Source organism: Mauremys reevesii, linkage group 7 (assembly GCF_016161935.1).
Source record: "Mauremys reevesii isolate NIE-2019 linkage group 7, ASM1616193v1, whole genome shotgun sequence".
Taxonomy (NCBI): Eukaryota; Metazoa; Chordata; order Testudines; family Geoemydidae; genus Mauremys; species Mauremys reevesii.
In genome coordinates this window covers 117,537,970-117,563,203 of record NC_052629.1, presented here as the reverse complement: position 1 = coordinate 117,563,203, position 25,234 = coordinate 117,537,970, and the positions used below count along the sequence as shown (strand labels likewise).

The 25,234-nt window shown below is 43.8% G+C and overlaps 1 protein-coding gene across 5 annotated transcripts in view; it reads right to left on the bottom strand.

Annotated features, from left to right (window-relative positions):
* The window catches only part of FRMD4B (FERM domain containing 4B), a 194,210-nt gene that overhangs the window by 8,294 nt on the left and 160,682 nt on the right, over positions 1-25,234 (bottom strand). For all 5 annotated transcript variants that reach the window (XM_039482199.1, XM_039482197.1, XM_039482195.1 and 2 more), the window contains 8 exons: positions 24,596-24,682; positions 9,387-9,463; positions 7,982-8,120; positions 7,342-7,483; positions 6,654-6,787; positions 6,451-6,570; positions 4,880-5,108; positions 941-997 (listed from right to left, as the gene is read on the bottom strand). In XM_039482199.1, coding sequence (XP_039338133.1) covers positions 941-997; positions 4,880-5,108; positions 6,451-6,570; positions 6,654-6,787; positions 7,342-7,483; positions 7,982-8,120; positions 9,387-9,463; positions 24,596-24,682 — 985 coding nt within the window. The remainder of the gene's footprint in view (positions 1-940; positions 998-4,879; positions 5,109-6,450; positions 6,571-6,653; positions 6,788-7,341; positions 7,484-7,981; positions 8,121-9,386; positions 9,464-24,595; positions 24,683-25,234) is intronic.

Below are 25,234 nucleotides of genomic sequence, written 5' to 3'. Positions count from 1 at the left end.
GCTGTGAAGACTCAGGGCTTGATTCTGATTTCACTTCTGTTAGGGCTTGATTCTTTGCCCACCAAAGTCAATAACCAAGCTTCCATTGGCTGGATCAGGTGCAAGATCAAACACTCGGTGAACATACGGATACACTGAAGCCCTGATTCACATCTCACTCCCACACGTGAGAATCAGGTGTAACTCAATTTAAGAGTCAAGGCGTGAGCACGAAGCTGGGGTGAGATCAGAATCAAGCCCTCACTAAGCAGTGAATCACGGTCTGGATAATATTTGTTCCCAAACGATGATGACAAATCTAAAGGAATGTCAAGCCAAGTCTTTTCCAGATGGTGACTGGTCTAATATTAATTGCTAGGGGAAAAAAAATCAAGTGCACTAAAACAAAACACCATATCCCTGGCAAGATGCAGATCACCATTTAACACGCAAACAGGTCATTAGTTTCTCTGCATGTTTTAATATTTTAATGATTTAGAACTGCAATGATGACATCTGGGTTGGGCACTTCCTGTCAGCTTATGACTGGCTGGCTTAACTGGCCAGATTCCTCCAGCCAGTCATTCGCCATCCGGAAGTGCCCTCCCCTGCCAGTTACTACCGGCTGGAATTGTTTGTTCATGCAGGAGTGATGTGTGTATTTCAGAAGAGCTATCCCATTAAAACAGCAATCATCTACAAAGAAAACTCACTCGCTAGCAGAAGAGCCTCACGCTTTTGACAAATACATGGTTTCAAAGAATAGCTTCTGATTAAGCATATTCTTCTCCTGTATAAAATCACTGCTCACTAAAAGATTTAGCAAATGAACAAAGATTTAAATAGAAGCATCAGAGATGTAGATGTAGGTCAGAATAAGATACTGAAAAAGTTGTATTATTATTTATGAAGGGCATGATATACTTTATACTTCATTAACAGAAAAGCGTAAGCGACATACCATCATCATAAATTGTTGTATCAGACAAAGAGCTACTCTCAGATGGGACTGTATCATCTGTAAATGAAAATAAAGGATTTGAGATACAGGATACTCTACAGAGGTTTCTAAATACTCTATTTTAAAATAAGCTACCAAGCCAGATGGACATGAACTGCAGTATCATGCGATGCGTACATAGCCTTTCACAATCTGATCATCTTATTTTGCACTGCACTCCTACCTTATTTGTTTACATTGTAATTTAATAAGCTACCAAATATGACAACACTTGGGGTAGAATTTTCAACTCCAATGGGCTTCAGGCAGCTAACCTGTTGAGGCACTTTTGAAAAAAACCCACTAGGCACCAAATACCTTTGATATTATGGCCCTAGATTACTTTTGAAAATGGACTTTGGGGCTTTTGAAAATTTTACCCTTAGACAAATTCTGCTCTCGGTTACATTGATGTAAATTGAGAATAATTCCATTGTTTTCAATAGCATCACTTGAAATTTACACCAGTGTTAACAGAGCTGAACCTGGTCCTGGTAACGGTGATTTTTTTAAACACACATTTTGTATTTATTCATAATGCTCTATTGCATACACCAGAGGGGTCTCATCTTTCCACTTGATGCTACGGGTAGCCAGTCGGTAAGGAATCTGATGCTGATCCTTAAACACAAGGGGAGAATGTCCATAACAGAAGCAGCTGGTGACAGCCATGGCAGTTGGTTACTTCCACAGCACAGCTGTTTCTTCAGCCCAGTTATCATAAACATAAGTTGCACAAGTTTGTTCTCATGCCTGCTATGCCGGGGGTTTACAAAGAGCCGCCCGTGAAGAGCTTACCAGAGAGGACTACCATTCTATCTAGAAAGAACATTTTCATGCCTCCACTTCCTTCCTCTGTAACCATAACAAACTCTGGGAAAACTCCTATGGTTCTTATTCAGGGTTCATTCAACTGACTTCAACTGTGTAAAAACAGTGTCAACAAAGAGGAAAGATATCAAGATCCGGCTTCATGAAAGGCAAAACCCCACTGCTGAGATAACAATGAATGGGCAGCTCACTATTGTACACAGAATCATTCAACATTACAAATATCTGAATGTGTGTGATTCCAGTCCCTGCCTCCAGCCCCGGAAATCTCCCACAATATGGGAACTGGTGCAGAGTCAGGGAAGAAAACCATTAAAAAAAAAAGTGAGAGTTCAGTATGGGAGAGTTCTGGCAGGGGTGCTGGAACAATTTGTATAGTGGGGGTATGGAGAGCCATTGAACCAAACTGTAAACCTTGTATTTGACGGAAACCATTTCAAGCCAGGGAATGCAGCAGCACCCCTAGTTCCAGCACCTGGATGCTGGACGAAAGGAAACTCAGCAGGAGAAAGTGGCAAGGGAGATATTGATTCTGGAAATGAGGTACCTGTAAGGGCAGTGTGCACAGGTGACACTCAGATCTACACAAGCAAAGAGTAAAACCTCTCCATAAAGACATATTATTTCCATTCTCTTTAACGCGTCACTAGGAAGAGTGCTAAGCAAGTCAGCTGTCTAGCAATGGACCTCAACCCCTCCCCCCGCCTCAGTGTTTTTAAACACATGAACCCAGCCAATATATGCTAGGCCATGTGCACCACCTGCTGCACAAATGTCAGACGCTGTGCCATGTGGAAGAAGCACAACCAGAGCCTTCTGCAGCCGGGGTGCGTGTGTGAGTGAATGGCCCATGACAAGTGGCACAGCCTAGAATGACGACTCTGAAAGTCAAGTACCTGCTTAATCTCCCATCCCCAGAGGACTGGACCAAGAACAGTGCACGGCTGATTCGACAGACTGAGGCTGCTATTGAATACATAATTTCCAGCAAACCATTCCTAAAATTCACAGCTGGGACTGACTTACTGCCACACTCCTCCCCAAAAGACTAATCTTCAGCTTTAGGAAACCACGCGCACAAAATGTGGGAGTGATTATTTCAGAATGAGCATGGCCAGGGATGGTCCAATGGCTGCCGGCAGATCTACCATAAATTTTGGTTCTGCTCTTTCCAAAGTCCAAGCAGCCAAGCATCATTTTTAAACATGTACTGCTTCTGAGGTACTGGTTCGGAGTGCAGCTTATTTACCTACGGGCCAAATCTTGCAGTCTTTGCTCAAGTAAAACTCTCAGTGAAGTCAGTTGCCGGACGTTGTGAAATGATGGAGTAAGTGCATATTTTTCTGAGTGAGAACCAAAGGATTGCCAGAAACTGGGAATGGGTGACAGGGGATGGATCACTTGATGACGACCTGTTCTGTTCATTCCCTCTGAAGCACCAGGCATTGGCCACTATTAGAAGACAGGATACTGGGCTAGACAGACCTTTGGTCTGACCCAGTGTGGCCGTTCTTATGGATTTGTATCTAAACTCTAAATTCCCCATTTTACACAATGGTGCCAACATGCCCCATGTGGTAAGCAGCGGGAGTTATACACAGATGGTGTACCATGATGTTCACGCTACTTACTAGCCCCTCGGGGATTTCCTGCCTCGTTAGCCCAGTATGTTACTTGTTCTAGAAGTATAAGTACTTCCAAAACTATTGCCTACATTGGTAAGCACAAGGCTAGAAAAGGAGATACTATCTTCACTCTGTCCCCTAAATCTGGCTGTTAGTCCAGCTAACATCCTCCAGCCAATCAGCAATGATAAACAGCCTTGCTTTACCACTTGCTGAAAACAATTCCAAGTGAATTCTGAAACCAAAGGGGACACAACAGCAGTGGCCCTGGCAGAAAATCTAGGCCATGTATAACCTCCCTTATGTTGCAATATTTAAAGGGGAGAATATAGGCTGTTAAGGGTTCTTATTCCAGAAACGAAGACATTGGGCACTATACTGATATCCTTCATAGGGATCAGTGGAATACAATATAAATATACTACAGAAAAAGTACATCCTCCTTCTCTACCTTGCTGCTTCCAGGAGAAAAATACATCTCATGGAACAGCTTTTGCTCTGGGCTCAGCAGAATGTGCAAAAAGAAACAGATCAAACATTAACAGTCATATATATACAGATGTTCCCAGGTCAAGGAGCAGGAAGATGTGTCAGAAAGCCATTTATCAGCATAGAAAACTTAAAAAAGACACAATATACATAAGCTTTTGCTATTCCAAAAAACTTCCCTCAATTAGCCTAATGTATTAATCACTGACCTCTCACGCAAAGGGGCTGGAATCAGATCACGCCTTACTTTCAGAATGGAGAAGGCAGTGACACCTACATTTCTCTTATAGTCGTTATTTGCAATGGGACTGCTGCTATACACACAGACTCATCACACTGCTACATTGAAGAAGTTAAACTCCTGGCTTATGGAGCTTATATGCAACAATGCACGTTGAGAACACCCCAGCTTTGTTGTTGTGTTATGGGGAGTCAATAATTTCTAATCAAGACATATATTCTTTGATCCCTGCTTATTTTTCTGACTTTTCCCCGCATTTGCTATTGTCCTGCAGAAATATTCATCCACTTTCCTTCCTACTGTCACAATAAAATAAAAACAAGGGGATGAGAATTATAAGGAGGCACTGGAACAGCTGAGAGATCCTTGAAGCTTATTTCAGAAATAAAAGAGCATCTAATATGCTACAGAATAAGGTACCACACCAGTTTCGGCTGAGAAGATGCCGCCAGCCCTTCTGCATACTGCAATTCTTTGGTCTCTGATGTTAGAACATGTCTGCACTTGTGCCTAGCCTCTCCTATGATCTGTTCTACCCACAGCTTATGTACAGCACAGGAACAATGTTTCATGTACACCATGCATTAATTACATCTGCCTTTTCCATGCAAGTGCCATGGAAAAAAATATACCAAATATATAAACAAAACTTGTCACTGAACTGAAGAACATTCTCTATCGCCCTCATCAGAAACGTGGGGATTCTTGGTTTACCTGGCAAAATAAGGGTTGATTTCTGTGTTGGTTTTTTGCCATATTTGATCCTGTATTCATTTATGGAATTTTCGATCTCTTGAAGCTTTTTCATGGCAGCAATGTAATCTTGTTTTCTTTTCTTCTTCACATTTTTGCACATGTCTGGCTCACTGGCAAGTTTCTTCGCAGCTTCCACCATCTTTTGCTGTATGAGGAAATTACGCTCCAAGCTTTGCAAAGCGGGGTCCTGCAGATTCATCACAACATTAGCTCTTTGTTATTACATGATACTGCAGGTCGAAGTACAAGTAAATAAAATTCAGCGTACAAAATGAAACCTTAAGTGAAAACACAGAAATATCCTCACAAAGAGTATATGGTTATGGTCTAGTACTTAAGAGACTCCTAGGTTCTATTCCTTAACTCCACTGAACTCACTGTGTGTCCTTAGGATGGTTACAGAAGCCAAAATTTTCAAACCTAAGTGCCTAAAGTTTGACATCTAACTCCATGTCAAGACACCTAAACAAGCGAACTGATGTTCAGTGATGTTCACCACTAGCTGCTTCGACTGAAGTCAAAGTTTGCGAATATCAGCTTGGAATCTCTCTCTGCTTCACTTTATGAAATTGATATAATCACAGCTACCTCACAGGGTGTCAGAAACTTAGCTAATTACTGTTTGGGTGACAGAAGTGCTATGCGGTGCATTACTGCGTGTTGTCAGAAGGATTTAGCACAAAGTAAGTTTGTTGCAGCTTTGGGTTATGCCAGCATTGTCATCCAGATCACAGAGCTCCTGGGACACATGGGTACAAAGTGCCCAGAATCCCACATTCCACTAAGAGAACGAAGCCAGCCAGCACTGCCCTGAAAAGAGCAGATGGAGATGGTGTGCCCAGAGCCTGCCAGAAGTCTTGTTAGTGTTCAGCACATCCCTCAAAGCAGCCTCTGCCTGCGTAGCTCCTTGAACAGTATAAAGCTCTGCCTGGGTGGAATCTGTGCCCTGCTATGCAGGCGAATCCCACCCACCGGCACCGTGACCCCTGCTGCCAGCGAAGGGTGAAATTTACAGCCCCAGGCAGCTGCAGAAGTGCATCAAACCCAATGTGTGTATTGCGATTCAAAGTCTCAACCACGGTCTAATTCAGAACTTGAGAGCACAGAATTATAGTGCTGGGTGCTGTCTAGGCACTGAGGGACGGACCCTGCTCTCACTGAAGTCTCTGGTAAAATCTCCACTGATGTCAATGGTGCACGCTCGAGCCCTAGGGGAGCTTTCGCCAGACTCCCTTTGAAGTCCGTGAGAGCTTGGCTTCAGTAAGGGCAGCAGGATGGGACCCTAGCTGTGGAACTGGGTAGTTTTACCCTTGGTTTTAGAGCAGACACATGCACATGCCAACCCCTGCCCGGGTCCCAAACGGGGGTAACTTACAGCAGCCGATCCTTAATGTTTGCTACCAGAACTGAGACATCAGGAACATAAAACTACCAATCACTACCAGCAAGAGCCTGCGTATTAGATGCTGTTTGAGTCGGGGCTTTGGCTGCCCTGTGGGTAGTAAGCTGCCTGAAGCTGCTGTGCCTACCTCCTCGCTGGGAAGCAGGTTATCGTCCAATTTGAATGCTGTGCCTACACGCCTTCTGACCTGAGGAGGTTTCTCTCCCACGCTCAGAGGATACTCCTTTGGCATTTTGCCAGTCAGCTCCTGCGGAATGGAAAGGACGCTGGGTTATTAACCTGAGGGGGAGGTGTGCCAGCACGCCTCTGGAATTTAACAACAGTCCTCACCGCCTCCCGCAAGCAGATTTTCTTCAGCTCCTCAACTTTCTGCAGCAGCTTTTCTTGCAGCAGTTTTTCTTTCTTCTTTAGTTCCGTAATTTTCTCCTTCTTTTGCTCTTCGCTGACCTCAGAATCTTGAGACCCTGAAGCAACGAGTTACCTTTAATGCGGATTCTGGGGGTAGACCCATTTCCTTCCTTGGCCCAGAACAAAGGGCCCATTTCCCAAAGCTGCCTAAGGAAGTTAAAGCACCAAATCCCACTGAAGTTCAGTGGGAGCCGGAGGTCCAATTTCCGCTAACTCTAGCTGCTGTCTGTCTCCCCCCCACCACCCTCTCTCTCTCACATACACACACAGCAGAGTACATGTGCATAGAAGACGCAAGGTCCATACTTTTAGATGCACCTGGATTGTAGCTAATGCTATGGGTCTGCAGGTTCAGTAAACAGGTACCAAAACTACATATGGGATAAAAATATATGACACAGACACTATCCAGAATGCTCTTTTGTCTCTTCACTTATTTACAAAAAAATTGGTACGTTATGCTTATAAAAGCAAATCTTTATAATCTGATCTACGTTAACCTCTACTTCACCACAGCTATGAACGAATGGCATCATTTTCTCCTTTATTGCACATAGGCCTCACAAATTTTTTGACAGAACCTGCCGTTGGCTTGAAGCAAAAATGTTACCTGAAGAGATTAAACTGCCGTTGCTGGCCATAATAAGCTGATTCTTTGCCTCCAAAGTCACGAGTTTGGAAACCTTTGGTGTCCCCATCTCAGTCAGGTCCATTGCAATATCATCCAAACTTCTGGCTGAGGGAATTTTTGCCTGAAAGAGGTAAAACACAATCCTGCATCATCAAGTTACTTCAAACTAGCTTCAGAACAAAGGGTCATAGCGATGACATTTCACACTTCTCTTCATAGTAAATTAAGAGTGCATGCAACACCACCGTGTGGGATTTTACACTTTGCTTTCCATTCCTTGGCATTTTCCCCACAGTCCGGTTATCTCCATAAGGAAAACCCCTTTATTATTTGTATCCTGTTCAAAGTGAATGTGGGAAAGAGGCCAGACACAGGGTAGATTAAACATTGAGCTGTGATAATTCCCCCATTTTGTGATTTCATTTCCACAGCTCTTAACTGGAGGCAGAATAATGTAGCTGGAGCATTGTTATTTGATCTAACAGATCGCGTAACAGCTACAAAGCCAATTCACAGGCTTTCTTCCAGGACTAGTTTCTCTCTAGAACAATGCACACTGAAGTAGGTACAAGTACGGGAGTTGAAATTTTTGCTTATGGTAACATGTCTGGTAACTTACTTTGCTTTGTTTTCTGTCCAAGTAAAACTGGTGCTGACTGATTGCCATTACCCAGATGGATTTGATCAGGGAAGTGTTTGCATACCAGGTTTGCACTACAAGTCCGCTCTGTCCAAAGGTCCTTCTGGACACTGAAATTCTATAGGGGTAAAAGAAATGCAGTCTGAGGCTGGTACCTGTTAGGTTTAAAATAAGAGCTGCCTTTTTCTGAACCAGGCAAGACCCAATACGCAGCCTGTGAGCTACGTCCTTTACTGAAAAAAAATCCTTCCTCACCATGTCTGCTGCTGCTATGCTTTCCCCGTGAATCACAGCCATAAAACCTCTCCTTTTTACAGCACAGTGAGCTCAAAGGGAGGGGGCTGCTGCTCCTGCAGCGGAGATCAGAAGCAAAGGGATGGACATGTTATAAATCTGCAATAGAGAATGGAATGCAGAGGGATCCTGAAGGGAGAGAGATGGTGCGGGATGTGCCAGGGGGAACGGAGGGGTATCCCAAAGCTCTCAGCACTTCAGCTATGGAAGGGAGATGAAGGGGGCTGGAAGCAGATTGCTGGGTGCAAGCAGCATTGCTGGAGAAAGGGGTGTGGCAGGGGCGGGGGGAGAGGGCAGAAGGAAGATGGAAACAGAAAGAAAGGGGATTTCTTCAGGGCAAATTCTGGTCCTTTATGGAAGTGACTGTGAAATAAGTTCATGGAAGGGCAGCGTGACTGTGAACTCATGTTCTGACTGGGCACTCCCTCCAGCCCCCATGAACAGGCTGTGGGCCAAAGAGGCGGAAGTCACTGTCGGGCCAGAGATGTACATGAACTTATGGGAGTCATGCCCCCTGTTCCATTGGCCCCGCAGTCCCCGTGACTCCAGCCACAGTGGAGTCAGCTGCCTCTCCCTGGCTTGTGAGGGGAGCTAAATAGGAGGAAAACTTCTCCTCTGCAGGTACTGCAATGCGTGTCTATAAGCATCCGCTGCAGCTTACCAGAACCAGGTCCACTGAGAGTACGAGCACGCCTGGGCACTGCCCATATGCAATTCGAAACAAATCTGAGAAACTGAGCAGCGTTATAAATACACCTCAAAATGTCACCCCACATTACAGATCAGTCCTGAGGCCCTTTTTGTGCCTTACCAGGAAACTATTTCCTATCATTAGTTACTGGAAACCACAGACCAGATCGGTGGCCCTTATACAGTCCCGTTCTGCTGCCCTGGACCTGAGGACTGGGCCCTATCACTCAAAGCAAAGAGGAAGATCAAAATTTTATGTCACAATGAAATCCTGGTCTATTGCAGCTCAATTAAACAAGCTCAATGAATGAAATGCAGCTCAATGAACTCGGTCGACACCAGGATTAACTGTCCAATGTCTAAAGGTTTTTGGTCACAACCACCACCATTCTGGTCTCACCTGCGCGGATCGTGAACTTCCACAGCAAATTTCTTTTCACGGAAATACAGATTTTCCAGCTGTTTCCATTGAAATAACTATGAGTATTAGGAGAGAGAAAGAAACAAAACATAGTCACCCCAAGAATCACTGATCTCTTTCCTCCATCATATTATTCATTCCAACCAAACCCAGGGGAGCTCATGCTACATATAAAGATTAACTGTGCCAAAAGTCACTGGTTATGAGATAAAAAGGACCCATAAAGAGAACTTGCAATGTTTGTTATAAACAGTGTATTGTAAATTGCAGATCTGAATTGTGCAAGCAGCTGCCTTTGCCAATAACACATTTCATCTTGTGGCTAAATGTTCGCGTCTAATCAAATTTTCTGTCTCGGGAGGAGGGCTAAAGTACTTTTTACTCTGATTAAATGAAGAAGCTAATATAAATCGTTGCACACCAGAAGTGAGGTAAAATAATGCGTTCTTCTCCTTCTGGCCTTTGCTCCTCCAATCAGTCGTGGAGTGCACAGGGGAATAACACAGCAACAGCAGCTTTGGAAAAGACATGTTCTAGTCCTGGCACACGCTCAATGCAACCACTGGGTTTGGGGTTATGAGAGATTTTTGGGTGGGGTGGGGGAGAGACTGCACAGCACCAAAGAGAGTCTGGGAGGAGCAACTTCAAATATCTCGCTCCTCTAAGCATTTCCTGAGCCTGTAGCTCCTGGGGGCAGAGAAAGATTTTTGTTCTGAGTCTGTACAGTACCTAGCACAATGGGTCTGGTCCCTGACTGGGGCTCTTAGGCGCTACGGGAATACAACTAATAAAATGTGTAACCGCCGGCTGGGGACCAGAGAACTGTTCTCTAGGACAGCGTTTCCCAAGTCATGGGTTGCAACCCGCCAGTTGGTCACAGGAAGGTTCTGGGCCTGGTACGGAACAGGGGTTTGGAGAATGAGGCCTCCCCCCACGTTCACCAGCCAGCGGCGGCTCCTGTCCTGCAGGGACGGGCCCTGCTGCCCGCTCCCCGGCATTGCAACCTGGTGCATGGGGTTGCAGCACCACTCCGGTTTCTCCCAGCCATCCCTCCGTCAGGGCTGCCGGGCCAAACCTGAGAAGCGCTGCGACCCTACATGCCAGGTCACAATACCTAGAGTGGGGAGCCAGGCCAGGCCCGAGGGACAGGAACCATTGTTGGGGGGTGGGCCTCCCCTCCATCCCAGGCTGGGATCAGAGTTGTGGTGCCGGTGCAGAGGGTGCTGCTGCGGGTGGTCAGTGCCCCCTCGATGGGGCGAGGAAGGAGGAGGAGAAGAAGAAAGATGCTGGCCTATGATTTTGTCCCCCCCCCCCCAAATTTGGGCCCTGAGTGGGTCACAAAAAAGACAAAATGCAGTTGCCTTAGTAATAAGTTTGGGAATCACTCGTCTAGGACAGCATAACCAGGGAGGCATTTTGCATCAGTGCCCTGAGATCTGCAGCCAGGGGGTCGGAATTCCCTATGGATCTTCTTACCCTACTCCTTCTGCATTGAAAGCAATGTCAGTCATTACCTGAGGGGATAATATAGCAGGTTTTACATCCATTCAGCATGGCACATTCTTAACATAGCTTTCACCCTGTGGTGGAATTTTGCTGCAGAAGGGGACGATTTTTTAATTTTCAGCAGTGACACCTGTGCAAAGCCAGTTAATGCCAATGGGGTTACACAGGTGTCACTAAGTGCAGAATCTGACAATGGAGTTGGACAGGTGTAGCCAAAGGTTTAATTTAGCCTGCAGAGTCTCTCTTACTGAGATGGAAAGGCTGTCAGAGCCCAGGGTGAGTGCAGGGCGGCAGGAGGGAGAGGAAGAAATATTTTCGTTTGCAAACTGAGCAACTTTGCTGTGAAAATCACCGAGAAACACCTCCTTCCAGAATATCAGTTGTCCAAAGTCACTATTTCAGGCAGAACTGGGCTTTAAATTTCTTAGCCAATTAATCAAACGTTTCATTCACCATCACATATACTATTAATGTTCATCTCTAGGTAATAGTTCAAACGTCACATCACCGTAAGACTCCATCTGTTAAACATACACAACGTGAAGCAACGTCAAGGTTCATAAAGCTAAATATTACGTCCCGCTTCATTTTTAAATGCACGTATCCCAGGTCATAAATAAAACATAATCCAGTTCACATGTTTGTGGAAAACTATGGGACGATTCTTTCAGCGACCTTTCACTCTACGGAATCCTGCTTTGCCACAACTTTTCTTTGGTATTTTATTGTTAATAAATTCTGCTCAATTAAAAAATGCTGTAATGAGAAATGACCCTTGGTTAAAAGACTCATTCACATTTGCAGATTACTGTTATGTTTTTAACAGTGCTGCTGAAAGGGAAATTAACTTATTGTTGTATTAAATTAACACAAAAAGCTCCCAGCCATAAAGAAGTAGCTGGATTTTCTAAATGAATTCATTCTACTGAGAATATAAGTAATGCAATATCCCAGAACGCAGTGCATAGAGAGAGCTTGAACTCTGCAGCACCACAGCACTATTACATATGGTATCCCAGAAACTACATATACAGGAGTAGACAAATGCCCCTACTCCTCTCTGAAGAACGTCCATGCGCTGTCATATACTGCACCAACATTTTTACTAAGCATAGCCAGGATATAGAACTGATACACTTGAATCTCCACACTTACCTAGTTACAAAAAAAATGTGCAATCTTGCTTCTCATTTGTTTGGTTTATAATCCAATTGTTTCAAAAGTGAAGTTTAAAAAAGAAAATATACCATTCCCCCCCCCCAGCCCGTTTCCCCCCAGCAAGCAGCTTTCCGCTTCTCTCTGCTGCTGAGTTTCAGCCTCCTAGGTGTAACTCTGGTTTCACAGGCTTAACTCCCACTGCTGACACATTGCTGACATCACCAGCTATATCAGCAGCAACGCCTCCCCAGTCCCACCCTCTCCCCACAGATAGCTGAACACAGAACATAGGAGGAAGTTTCACAGAGGAGAGACATGCTTTAAGACAGCGGAACGCTGCAGAATTCATAGGGGATTTTCATTGAAGTGGCTTCAAATTCAGGATCACTGGTGGCAGCTTTTAATGCACAATCCTACCACGGCCCTTATTCACCTCTGCAATGTAACAGGTTCTGCAGGAAGAGTTGTGCTACATTCCAGCTGCGCTTCCCGTCAGCTCAAGTCCCACACCCCGTAAAAACCGATGGGCATGCTTGAAATAAGAGCTCTTTGACGCACAGCCTCCCGCTCCGTCTTATCACTGACTAACGATGATTCCTGTCCCCTTTATCACTTCCCCTGGATTTTTTTTTTTTTTTTTGGCAAGGACACTGAATGCTCCCTGCATACCTGAAGGTTGTGGGAAGCCAAAGTGACTGACACAATCAAGAGACAACCTGTTCTACAAGAAAACTGTGTGAACAAGATGGGGTTTGGCATGTGACTAAGGTTCCATCCCCTCACCTCTGTGACTCTAAGCTCCAGAGAAAAGATTCTGGCCCCCACAAACAGACATCATAAAACTTCAATGTAAATATGGTCTGGGATGGAACGTGAATGGACTGCCAAACCCTGTGGTACTTAGCGCAGTTAAGCATATCTGTACTAGTTACGGCCCCAAGGTCAGACCAGTCCCTGCGGCGCTCTGGAGACGAAAATCTGAGATCCCCCCTCATGGAAACCCCACAGCCTTCTGGGGTGAGCTTTGTCTCCTTTCCTCCCCACTATGGAAAAGGCCGTGGGAGCCGCCTCAAAGCTAAAGGACTCCCAAGGTACCCCATAATTCCTACGGCCCGACTTCCCCACCCCAGTTCCTGTCAGCATGGCTCAATTGCAGTCACACTACTAGATCCCAGTCCCCCAGTCACAACTGCCTCTGGGAGGCCCAGCTGAACAGGGAACAGAGGTGAGGGCTGCATGATTTTTTCCAAGGATTCTCTGTAGTGTTGCTGGGGGGGCATAAGGGATCTGGACCGATGGAGAGGCCTCTGTGAGTGGGATGGAGCTTCAGAAGTGGCCAATCTTCCTGTTTTATGCAGCGGGGGAAGGGAGGAGGTCCCATATGCAGATCTCACAAGTAGGATTTTCAGCCTAGAGATCTGTCATATTCTTCTGTATTCATGTATGTTGACCCATCTTTTGCCAAATCTCTACTATCTTGCTCACAAATGTAAGTAAGTTACACAGCAGGGAAAATTACTCGGACAAGGAATTTTTGCCCCTATCATTCTGTAGAATTTGGTCTCCGATTGATATTTATTATTAAAAGACAATCCGCTAAGTAAAATGGTGTCATTTACTATTTTTGTAGACTCTCTTCTGTCTTCCCATAACTGAGAAATAGCATTTATAAATGGATTGTAGGGCTAGTGAGAAGTTCTGGGGAGACAGCCGTGGGGCACGGAGTTTGTTGTTTAGCTCAGTTCGGAGATGGCATGGGCAGTTTACATTGTTAGTTGGTCATGAGGGCTTGACCTTTTCCCCTGCCCCATATCTCCAAGTGTATTTGCTCATTTTAAACGGTCTCGCTATTGAACGCTAAGATCAGCTGGCATGCGGGAATTAAAAGTTACAGCATTTCTTCGATTTAGTGCAGAAAGAGAGTTGCAGTTTAGACATCAAGTCTGTGAGCCAGGAGCTCATGAGTTCTAGTCCTTCTAATTCTGCTACTGACTCCCTTTCTGTTTTGTGTTAATTCACTTGATCGGTCTGTGTCTCTGCTGACCACTCTGTAAATACTTAATATACCTATCGCCCTAAGGTGTTTAAGGGTTAATTAGTTAATAAAGTACTTTGAAGTTGAAAATGTTAAGCATTGCAGTATTATTAGTGGCGTTATTGTACAGCCATCGCTGTGTGGGGGGGTTGTGTGTTGAGTGCTTTCAGAAGTATAAATTCAGTGTGAAGTCCCAGTGTTATGGTAACATTACAGTGAAAGTTCATACCACCCAGAATTTGGCTATACTAGAGCATTGCCACATGTACTGTAAAAGTGGGTTAATAATATGCACTCCATATCAGCGATCTCAGATCCAGCACCAAAGTCGTTTCACCTCTTTTTGCGCATCACTCTTAACACTCATATGTTGTAATAGCAATATGCATTTTTTTATTATGCGCCCGTATGACCAAACAGGTAGCAAATGTTGCTGAAAACAGTAGTTCCTAGTAGTTCATAATCTATACGCATTTGACATGTTTCCGTAGCATGCACTACTAGAGATGCTGAGAAGTTTACGCTTGCATATGACTTTGCTGTACTTGCTTTATGCTGCATCTATTGACATGAGAAATGCTGAAAATCAATAATTGTTTTGAAGGCTACAGTTTGCTGTACTAGGGATCTGTGGGTTCATGATATGTAGTTACACCATATCGTATTTTCAAACAACAACTAAGAAATAATAACCTGTTTGTTAATAACTCGTATGACTAAACAATATACGAGCTATCTAAAGATTTTTCTCTCCAAAACCATCACTTCTCTGAATTTTCTGTATGCATATTTAACACAGACACACACACAGTTTTCCAATGGCTTTTAATCTGAAATGGTTTAAATAAAGCTAACTATGCTGCCATACTGTCCTTTTAGAAAGACATGAGACTGTCTAGGTAATCACAGAATAAAGGTGGGCAAATAATATTTATATAGAGGAACTCAAAAATAAATACGCAAATAAAATCTAATTATCTTCAATTACTGATGAGTAAAATAAGGTGTTTCATCTTTTTTTTAAAGCAGTAGAGACAGGCCATAAGGGATGGCCAGGAAAAGAAAGGCCACTGAGGGCTGGAGAAAAATCAAAGGGAGTGAAACAGACTTGTACAAACGGCTTACAAATACGTTTTTCCAGATCAGGGGCCAAATCCAGAGGTCTATACTCCAATAAACTCCCACTTCATAAATCCTTTCCTCACTATACCTGACCTAACTCTGTACAAACCTGTTTTTGAATCCTACCTAATTTTCACCACTTCTAAAATTTACATACAGCAAAATGGAAAGAGTAGCAAACCGATCAGGGAACTTCATACTGGCTTTTGAAGGCAGGAAGACCAATTAGAAATAATTAAAATGTTTTCGCAAACATTTTGCAATCTGTATAAATTGCCTTGCTCCTGGTACATGCACCTGAGATAATAAGTGTTTATAAAAACGCTTCTCCATCCACTTAGATCATTCAAGACCCCCATTAAGCTCAAGGGGAGACATATGTGTGGTTCTAAGTGCAGAATTTGGCCCTGTAATGGTTTGTTAAAGAGCTGAGAAGATCCTCAGAGATGCAAAGCTAGTTAGCAATGTTCATAATTGTTCATAAGCACTAAACAGGACTTCACTTAACAGCAAACACCCGAAGGATTTCTTTGGCTCTGTTTTTAACAAACCTGCATTTCTATATCATTCTAAACCTGGTTACATTCATCAGTCCATGTTATAAGGATACAGAGTATTCCCTTTAATAAATCCTCTCCTAAGGAATGTCTGTGCACACCATGTGCTCTTCTGCATCTGTCAGCTGTCCCCCAGCCATCAGTTTAATAACTCCTCTACAACCTTTTTAATTTTACATGCCAACCATAGGCGCCGAGTTCTGCTTGTGCTGGTAGGTTCTCGATCCCCCTCCTGCCCCACTCCCATCCCAACCCCTTCCCCAAAGTCCCTGCCCCAACTCTGCCCCCTCCCTGCTCCTATTCTGACTCCTTCCCCAAATCCCCTCCCTGGCCCCACCTCTTCCCGGCCTCCTCCCCTGAGCATGCCACGTGCCTCCCCCTCCCGCCCGGAGCTTGCTACTCCACCAAACAGCTATTTGATGGCGGCAAGCGCTGGGAGGTAGGTGGAGAAGCGGGGACGCGGAAACGCTCAGGGGAGGAGGAGGTGACGTGGGGGCAGGGCGGGGAGCTTGGCTGCCGGTGGGTGCTCCAGCCCTGGAACACCCACCCGGTGCCTATGATACCAACAATCTGGTTCCATTTTGGTTTAGGTGGAGCCCATCCTTCCTCCTTTCCCAAAAGGCTCCCCAGTTCCTAATAAACCTAAACCCCTCCTCCCTACACCATCCTCTTGTCCATGCATTGAGACCCTGCAGTTCTGCCTCTCTAACTGGCCCTGCACATGGAACTGGAAGCATTTCAGAGAATACTAACATGGAGGTCCTGGACTTTAATCTCTTACCTAGCAGCCTAAATTTGGCCTCTAGGACCTCTCTCCTACCGTTCCCTATGTCACTGGTACCTACATGTACCACAACCACCGGCTCCTCCTCAGCATTGCATAGACGTCTATCTAGATGTCTCAATTGATCCGCAACCTTCGCACCCTGCAGGCAATTCACCATGTGGTTCTCCCACTCATCACAAACCCAACTCCCTATATTTCTAATAATCAAACATATCCTAGGTATATAAGAAAAACATCAAGGAATCATCAGAACCGGAAGTACAGTCAAGCAGCAGCAGAGACCAAAACAAAAAACAACCCCCCCACCCCCTGCCAACAAATACAACAACAAAAAAAAGCAAATTTAGTATTAAAAATTAAAAAAATAAACGGAAAGCAGCATAAGCATTTTTCTTCTACACAATAAAGTTTCAAACCTGTATTAAGTCAATGTTCAGTTGTAAACTTTTGAAAAACAACCATAATGTTTTGTTCAGAGCTACAAACATTTCAGAGTTATGGTGTTCATAACTCTAAGGTTCTACTATACAGGTAATGTAATAAGCCATAAACTCATAAAAGTTTGGATTAGTTCAAGAGAAATGTGCTTAATCTAAATCAGCGATGTAGCCTCAACAGGTGGGAAACAGAGAGGGAGGGAAGGAGAAAGAATCAGCCTTGGTGTACCCTGGTAGAAAATACAACTGCAGTCGATTTATGCCAGCTTATGACTAAGCCGTGTCTGGCTCATTGTGCATGCACTTGTGTGGGTTACAATCATTTGTCCACTGAAGCTTCTAAAGAAAGCCTTTCCTATAATGAAGATGCTGGGTAGAGGCTCTATGAGAGAGGTGGTCATTTCTGATCCGGAAAAACTCTGATTATAGACCACACTGTTGTACCATTTTAAAGGAAGTGATGCCTTTGCAAGGGAAGCGGTCGGTTTTGGCAATATTTGATAGTCACTTAAATGCAAAGCAGACTGTGATGAAGCAACTAAAATTAGGGATGTTGTAGAACATGTGTACATCAGTCAACGATTCACGCAACCAGACTGTGCTATACAGTTCTGGGGAAAATGAAATCATTGTGTAAAATTGTTAATTTTAATTTTTCTCTGTAAGAAACTTCATCAGAAGAATGGATGCAATTGCATGGTAGCACAAATGGATTAACATCATCCTCAGCAAGCATTACATTTTCTAGGCAGAAATATTTGCTTGAAAGAAACCTTTAAAAATCATATAACTGATTTATTACTATGAAAAGTTAGAAGAAACTCTCCCCTAGGTCTTCTGCTATTATTTCTGAAATAGATCCAGACTTCAAGAAGTGCCAGTGGTACTTGGATTAAAACTGAGATAGCATGATGGTGCATCACACCCTAGATTTGTGCTTTTATTGGACTACTTTTTTATTTATTATTAAATAATAATTTATTATTCTATCGTGGTAGCGCTTTGGAGCCCCAGACCTGAACCAGGACTTCAGTGTGCTAGGCGCTGTACAAACAAAGCCATTCCCCGTGTGACAGGGCATGCCTATCACATGACTGCCCCTTTCCTCAAACAGAGGCCACTCTGAGACTTTCTTGCTTGTCTCAGTACTTCCACCAGTGCATATTGGGACATCCACCTTGGCACTGTTTTCCAGCTTTCTGGTCCCTTCTCCAAAGTGGGGTGGGAACTGAGGGGCGTCTACTCAGAGAACTCACCTTGTCAGCCTCTCCTAGCCTTTCACTCACCTTTTCTCTCTCTCTCTCAACCCCACCCCATTCCTTTTTTAAGCATTTCCTTCCTCTTTTTCCTTTCCTCTTTTTAAACCTCTTGCCTGTTTATTGGCTAATTAATTAACTTCCTTACCCCAGTCTGGCCTGGTAATCAGGCACACCCCAGGCCAATTAGGCCTCCTCACAGGAACCAGGGTCCATCTCTCAGCACTCTATCACACAGCTTACAAATCCAAGTATAAGATGAAAGATAGGTGGATACTGACAGATGGGGGAGTATAAGGAAGCAACGAGACATATTAATTGCAGAAAAACCCTGAAATAATAGAGTGGTCAATCAGCCCGAAGTGCTGAAGAAAAGCAAATGTACTTGAACATGTTATATACAAGGCTGATGGCAATATTCCAGGCATGCTGGACTTTGTGGTGAGAGCTCATTTTGGGGGGAGAAATATTTAGCAGAAGTTTCTAGGAGGCAATTTACTTAATGGACCTATCAGTCTTTTCTGCCTATAGCTTTCTCCAAGAAAATGGCTGGGTGATTCCCCAGATCATCTTAACGGGGAGTGAAAATCTGAAGACTCAAAATATAAAACTTCTAGCTTTGAAAGCTCTGTGATTAGTTCGGCCAAGCACAGCTATTGAATAACAAGATGCACAGTATAATTCTAGGGCTGAGCTAAGGACATTTATTGGACTTGGCCAGAACAAGGCATTTACCCAGAACCATATTATCCGCACAATTACGGAGGCTGGAATCCTTAGGCTCTTTGGTTTTTAATACACTGTAAGTGATCATTTGCACAGGTGCATGGAATGTGCACGGAATGTGCCGATTAAATCCTTTTTGTTTTAAGCATCTCATCTGCTGGTACATGTTTTCTCCTTTCAAAAGAAAATCAGAAAACATATTTAAAGTAGTTTGTGCATGCACATGAGAATTAATATCCTTCTCCAACCTTATTCACCAGATGGGATCCTATAATTGGACATTGGGTTTTGTAATTAATGTTGTGCTGGTAACTCAGGGAGAGTGAGTTTCTGTATATTAAACCCTTAGTCAGAAGGAGAGATTTACAGAACGTTTTCTACCAATAAAGTATTTTTTCAAACGTCTCAAAAAAATCAAACCATTGTCTCACTTGTTTTACCCTCCTGGTAAAATCCACAGAAATTTTGCAATAACAAAGCAAATCAACATAAAACAAGTGTGTCTTTAGAGGGCTGAAGCTCAAACAACAATCTGCATCTGGAAGTCACTGCTTTTCATAGAATAGTCTTATTACAAGCTCTGTGCTTACTTTCAATCAGTATCTGGATTCTAAATCAAAGGCTTCCCCTGGGTGAGAAACACACAAAGCAAATGGGATCTTTGCATAATTAGAATAGCCTGCTGAGAATTCAGTGCCAATACTATTGTATTCTGAACAGCTGAACAATGCAGGACAGAAAATGTATATTAAGAAATAGTTCTATAAGAGAAAATGTGCAGCATCAAGATTTAGATACCTTTTTCTTCATTTTGTAAATACCTATGATAAGCATTATCCATTTTCAAAGCTAGTATGCTTTAACAATGCTATTGTGTGGTGAAGGAAATTGATATTGAAATATCTATAGCTTTAATACAACTCCATAATAAGATCCATTTTTTCAATTTAAGCATTAGGACTACATTAAGTACTGTAACTTGAATACAGGAATAGGACAGAGCAGGAGAAAACTTAGCTGAACTTTTTGACTAATGTTGCTATTATCTTTTCAAATTTCCGTTCTCATTAGCTCACCATACAGTGGTTTATTACAGCATGTAATGGAATCTAGTTTCATTTTCAGACACAAAGGCAGCGCAAACTACTTTACATATTAATAAGCTGGATGCTGTTGTAGGCAAATGAAGATTCATCCTGTATACTAAATGGACACATAGGGCTTTGGACATTAAAACCTGTTTTATTTAGAAAAGGAACGCTGGCCAGGATACCGGTGTTATCTCCTAATCTAGTCAACAAGGATTGTGGAATGCGAACTTTAAATAACATCTGGACAATCAACAAAGATGAGGAGAAGGCCCCTTACTTTACCATATGAACTAAAAAGAGGCTGGCACCATAACAGGACAGCAGTGTTAATCCTGGGCATGAATTTAAACCTGGATGTGGGTTCTGAAGCCATGCATCATACGTCCTAATGATCTTATGTTCCAGAGCACTTATCCCCTGAGCCATACGGACACTATAGTGTGTAGCCAATATGGAGTCCACTTCCTCTCATTCATTAAAATTGCCTTGGTCTTCGGAGACGACAGCAAGAACGATACTCTTAAAAAAACAAAACAACCAAACCCCACTTGTCCATTGTCAGCATATCGCAGCACTGGAGCAGAATGATTCCCTCAGCTCCCCCTGCAGACAGTGACAAAACTGTCACTAACAGTGGGGCAAGACGGGCTTTTAAGAGAAGGGACCATTTTAGCTTCAAACCACTTCCAAGCACAATCAATATATCGGTAGTAACTGATGTGTGTGTGGGATGGGGAGGGTGTTTGAAGAAACAGCCCCGGATAGTTGGTGGGGCTGCAAAGCCTTCCTCAGGTGAGGCGTTCATTCAGGAACAGTCCCATTAACTTTAGCAGGACTGCTCACATGAAGACTGGGCCCTTGATGACAAACTATGGTTCTGGCCAGGGCAACACTCATGCAAATAGGTAGCCCCCTTTATGGGACTGCTCACATGGGTAACATTACAGGTATAAGCGGTGGCCAGACTGCAGATTACAGATTATTTCATCCATCTTTGTTTCAGAAGGTGCTTTCAGTGAGGGACTCTTAACTCTGGATCTCACTCACCTTGCTGATCCAGTCTATTGACTTTCAGTATGCTCTAGGGCTCATGTATTTACACATGGCCTTTTCTGCCTACAGCTATTTGGGTGGCCTGAGATTCCTATATTTTAAGGAGGAGGGTTTTTCATTGTCCTTTCGTTGGCATTGTGTCAATCCGAGTGGGTCTACTAGTTAATGTGTTTTTTAATTGAATATAAACTTGGAGAGTTTCCGATGGGTGCATGTTATCAATGGAAAACAATATTAAATAAAAAAAAGGCAGCCATCTCTAGCAGCAGCCTTCACAGAATGTGGAGTACAGGAATAGGCAGAATTCAATTACTGTGTTGGGACTTAGCCAGCAGACTGGGGATAACAGTGTAGACTCCTGCTAAAAATGCCATACCTGAAACCTCAGCAGCTTTCCAGCCCCAGCAAATATCTGTAGATGTTTGTACACCAAACAATCGTAGGTCTTGTCCACACTACAGGGGAAATTCGAGCTAAGCTAAGCAATTAGTTACATGAATAGCGTAACTCAAAACGACATAGCTTAGATCTATTTACCGCAGGGTCCACACTACGTGATGTTGACGGGAGAGCGATCTGCAGTGGATATAGCAGGTCTTCACTAGACCCACTAAATCGACTGTCGATGCATCGATCGCCGCTAGTGGATCCCCCGGTAAGTGTAGACAAGCCCATATACATTTAAAAACAGGAAAATCAGCTTGTTGTTGGTTACCTTTTAACATGGCATCTCTCTCTTACTCTGCTAATCAAACACACATTCACTTTTTAAGGTATCTATCTTGGTGGGTAGATCACAATAGGGATTCCCTTAACTCCTTCCCAACTGGTTAAGGATATGTAGCAGAGGACTTTTGATCCATGAGCCAAACAGCAGGATTCTTGTGCAGGGCCTGCCATCTGGGCTATTGCCAGCCTGGCTCCATCCAGAAGGGCAAAGCAAGGAATTTCCTGAAAATCCAATGTTATTGGCACTTCAGTGCAGAAAGGCAGAGTCTACATGCTACATAGCTCATCGCTCTCCCACGCTGCCTGGAAAGAAGATCATATTTGCTGGTTGTGGTCCACAGATTTAGACAGACATTTAGATGAGTCACACAGCCTCCTCTCCCTCTGGACAGATCTTCCCATATAGTTACTGATTTGAAAACTTAATAAAAATGAATTGAAACTGACTATTTCTAGCCAAAAGCAAACGGCAGAGGCTGACACGGAGTGTGAATGTAATTCAACCTGAGCAAATGCCCTGCACCTCTTCTGTGTGAAAATGAAGAGTTCTGCAATGCATCTTAACCCCCCCAAATCTAGTCAGTATCCGATCACTTCTATTTCCTTATGCAACCCTTTCTCCCTTGAAACTGAGCTCCCTAATTACTACTCTCACTGCTAACTTGAGCAGTTTGTTTCCAAACACGGAACCACCCTTTGTGTAAAGAACCTGTTTGCACATTAATTTCTTCCTCAGTGTTGGTCCATGACCTCGTGTGTTAAACTAAGTCACTGTTTCAAACAGCCTATTGGCATCGGACTTTCCGACGACCTTGATGCTTCTCCTCCCTCTTTGTTCTGTACTTCAAACTGGGTAGTTAAAATTACTGCAAGGCACTCAAGTGGCACTGCTGTGAATCGTCTGCAAACATTTCCATTATAAAGCCTGGCACCGATTCGTACACAAAACTCCCATTGACTTTAGAGGGAGTGACACAGGTATTATGGTGGCAAGATGTGACTGTTGGCATTTGGGCCCTGGCAACCTTGAAGAACATGGAGTTTCCCAAGCTGCCCAGCTGGTGTTGAGAATGGTAAGCCCATAGGTACAAAGGGAATTAAACTGAGAACTGGTTCAGCTGCACGCACACTTTCTTGCCCTGGAGGCTGGACACGACTGGCCGCATCTACCACGGTGTTACAAGCATTTGCAACAATGCCGAGGGGTGCCCAGAGGCTAAGATTCCTAACCTCCGCTTGCCGACCCATTTACTAATGTACTGTCTGTACTCAGTCAATGCTTGGGAGTACATCAGGCATGGTCATCCTTGTGAACCCAGGTTGATTTGATCTTTTACCCATCTTGGCTATCTTATAATCTTACACCCAAATCAAACCTACTTTGTCACTGTGGTATGTGGACAGCAGAAAGTCCTGGGACTAAATAAAGGCCTTTCACTGGACAGAACAAGAGAGAAATTTAAGAGATTGATCTTGGTGACAAGTTAGCTCAAGAAAAGGAATCAATCAGTAGCTGATTGTCAAAAGGGAGAGGACAGTGACACAGTGTGGGTCTTATTAGCACGTTGAATTGCTACTAGTGGATCTCACATGTTCCTATAGCCATGTTTCTAGACGCTCATCCAGAATATGTGCCAGGCAATTCTGTTCCACAGGCTCACTCCTCCTGTGTAACTTTCCATCTCCTGGACAAGCGCACAATGGTCTAAACTGATCTGAAGTGACTGCTGGCAGCACACACACACGCTCCTGTGAGCTACTGCCCAAATCCTGGGGGTAGGAAGCACATCAGAAAACCAGTTCTGCATGGGGACAGGGGAGACACGGCTACAAGAGAGAAACCAGGTGTATTCCCCCCTACAGGACAACTCGCACACGTGTCGAAACCTCCTCCACCCATTCTAGGAAACCAGTTCTCCAAAGACCTCCAAGGCTCATTCCAAGCTCTGAATGGGACTTAATCAGTTGTTGAGCTGGTATAGTTCCTGCGCACATTACGAGCTTGGGCGGTATGACAGCTTGCCAGCAGAGGGGCTTGTGAGGGTGTGCTGATAGATGACTTGTAGGGAGCCAGCGAGGGAATACAGGGCCCCGTGCTTTGCTTCAGTAACTGAGATTATTGGCAGGAATTACTCAAATACACAGAGGGGGATGAGGAGGAAAGAGCAGTCTCAGATATTCAAGCACATGTTCTCAACCCACCACCTACAGTTACACGCATCCTGGGAATCAGCAGATGCATTGATTGGCCTGCAGCTTCACCAAGGATTCAACCAGCATCTCACCCATATGAGATACTGAACTGATTTTATGACCTGATCCACTGATCATTTCTCTCTCTCTCTCTCTCTCACACACACACACACACGTCAATGGAGATTCTGCTTGAGAAAAAGCTAAAGCCAGGACCAATAACTCTGAACCCATGTAAAGCAGAGACCCCCAGCCACACCAAATTGCTACATACTGTGGGATGACCTAGTGAGGTTGTTAAAAGTCCAGTATCGAATGCACTGAGACCATCAAACTCACTAGAAGCACATGTGAACCAAACTTTTGTACCGCTCATTAAGAGTTTGCACTGTCTATCTGCTGGAGAGGAAGCATGTCTTCCCCTCCAGTTTTCTGGAATTCATGGTGTCTAAAGCTTTCATTTTCCTCAGGACTCTAACTAGCCATGGCTTTAAAAAAAAAAAAAGCTGCATTTTGACATGGCAAAAAAACAACTTACTTTTCTAGGCTTGACTTTGTCTTGTAAGTCGTACTGTCCTATTCCTTTATAACTGATGCCAAGCCACCACGGGATTCCTTGTTTATCCTGTAAAATGGAAGAACACAAGAACCAAGATCTAATGAGGAATTAAGAACCTCAAAGATTATATAGTATTTACCGATTTCATTCTGTGACAAGTATCAGCGGGTTAGGAACACAGGAGGACTTTGCAAACAAACCTGCACTCAAGCAGTGAGATTGTGATGAAAGGGCTCTGCCATCTCATATGCAATAAAGCCCCGCTCCCTTTTTTTCGGCTCATGCTTTGCCCATTTATCCAGTATTTGTTTCCAATGTATTGACTAGTTATTAAACTATTCCCTTCCCCGCCTCAAAAAACGTTTCAGTTCTATAGAAATTTTGTTAGCATAATTTTGTTCAATTTTAACAAAAGTGCTTCAAATGTGATGGGGCTGAGAAGGAAGAGAATGTTGAGGGTGGTAATGGCAGCAGGATTTCACTAATTACATAGGGTGCATTTTCACTGCAGCTAGGGGTATGTTCTGCGCTAACTTTAAGCTAAAATAGCTCTGAGGGTGAGGTGGTATGGGCTGCACAGGCCTGCCTGACCCCCTTGGTATGTATTCGATTCTGCAG